The sequence below is a fragment of the Sinocyclocheilus anshuiensis genome, unplaced genomic scaffold, assembly GCF_001515605.1.
Source record: "Sinocyclocheilus anshuiensis isolate Anshui unplaced genomic scaffold, SAMN03320099.WGS_v1.1 C32134146, whole genome shotgun sequence".
NCBI lineage: Eukaryota > Metazoa > Chordata > Actinopteri > Cypriniformes > Cyprinidae > Sinocyclocheilus > Sinocyclocheilus anshuiensis.
This window is the reverse complement of record NW_015611502.1, coordinates 1-716: the sequence shown is the minus strand read 5'-3', so window position 1 is coordinate 716 and position 716 is coordinate 1. Positions and strand designations below refer to the sequence as shown.

Genomic DNA, 716 nt, shown 5'->3' with positions numbered 1-716 from the left:
TCCAGCGCCTGCCGCAGCTGCTCCGTCTGCTCAGAGTCTGCCGCACAGTGGCATCACCCTCATGCCCCAGGCTGCTTCTCCCACAGCCTCAGTTCTGCCCAGCACACCTGCAAGTCCTGTGGCTGCCTCAACAGCTCGTGGACCAGGTGCTGATTTGTTAAATTGTCAGTAGCTTAATTTAACGTTTTTTTTTTTCCCCTCATGAAAGGTTGAGTTTAACATTTTTCATTTTATATTTAAGCTATTCTGAAAGTTGCAGCCCCTCAGTCAGGCACCGGGACGTCAATTGTCACTGTGCGACAGGCCACCCAGGCCGGAAAGTCCCCAGTCACTGTGACATCACTTCCTGCGGGTGTTCGCATGGTAGTGCCAACACAGACCACTCAAGGATCGGTATGAAGCAAAAAAAATCTATAAAACTGTTGATGTCTTATAAATAGTTTTATTTAAATATGTATTTTCCCCCCTTTTCTTTTTTAGCCCAGCAGCCCCCAGATGAGTGGAATGGCAGCTTTGGCTGCAGCTGCTGCAGCCACTCAGAAAATCCCTCCTTCCCCTGGAGCCACTGTTCTCAATGTGCCGGCTGGGGCCACAATTGTTAAAACGGTGGCTGTGACGCCTGGGTCCACCACAGTTAGAGTGGCATCACCTGTCATGGTAATTATCTTAAGATTAGGGCCTTTCGCACTGCTTTAGTTCCAGAACTAAATGTACAG

General features: G+C 49.0%; 1 protein-coding gene across 1 annotated transcript; it reads left to right on the top strand.

Annotated features, from left to right (window-relative positions):
- Positions 1 to 8: 8 nt before the first annotated feature.
- Positions 9 to 657, top strand: LOC107682377 (host cell factor 1-like; the record flags this gene model as incomplete). Its single annotated transcript, XM_016478633.1, has 3 exons — positions 9 to 146; positions 242 to 393; positions 481 to 657. Coding segments are annotated over exons 1-3 (414 nt in total), but the record flags the coding sequence as incomplete, so codon positions are not given.
- Between the last annotated feature and the right edge of the window lie 59 nt (positions 658 to 716).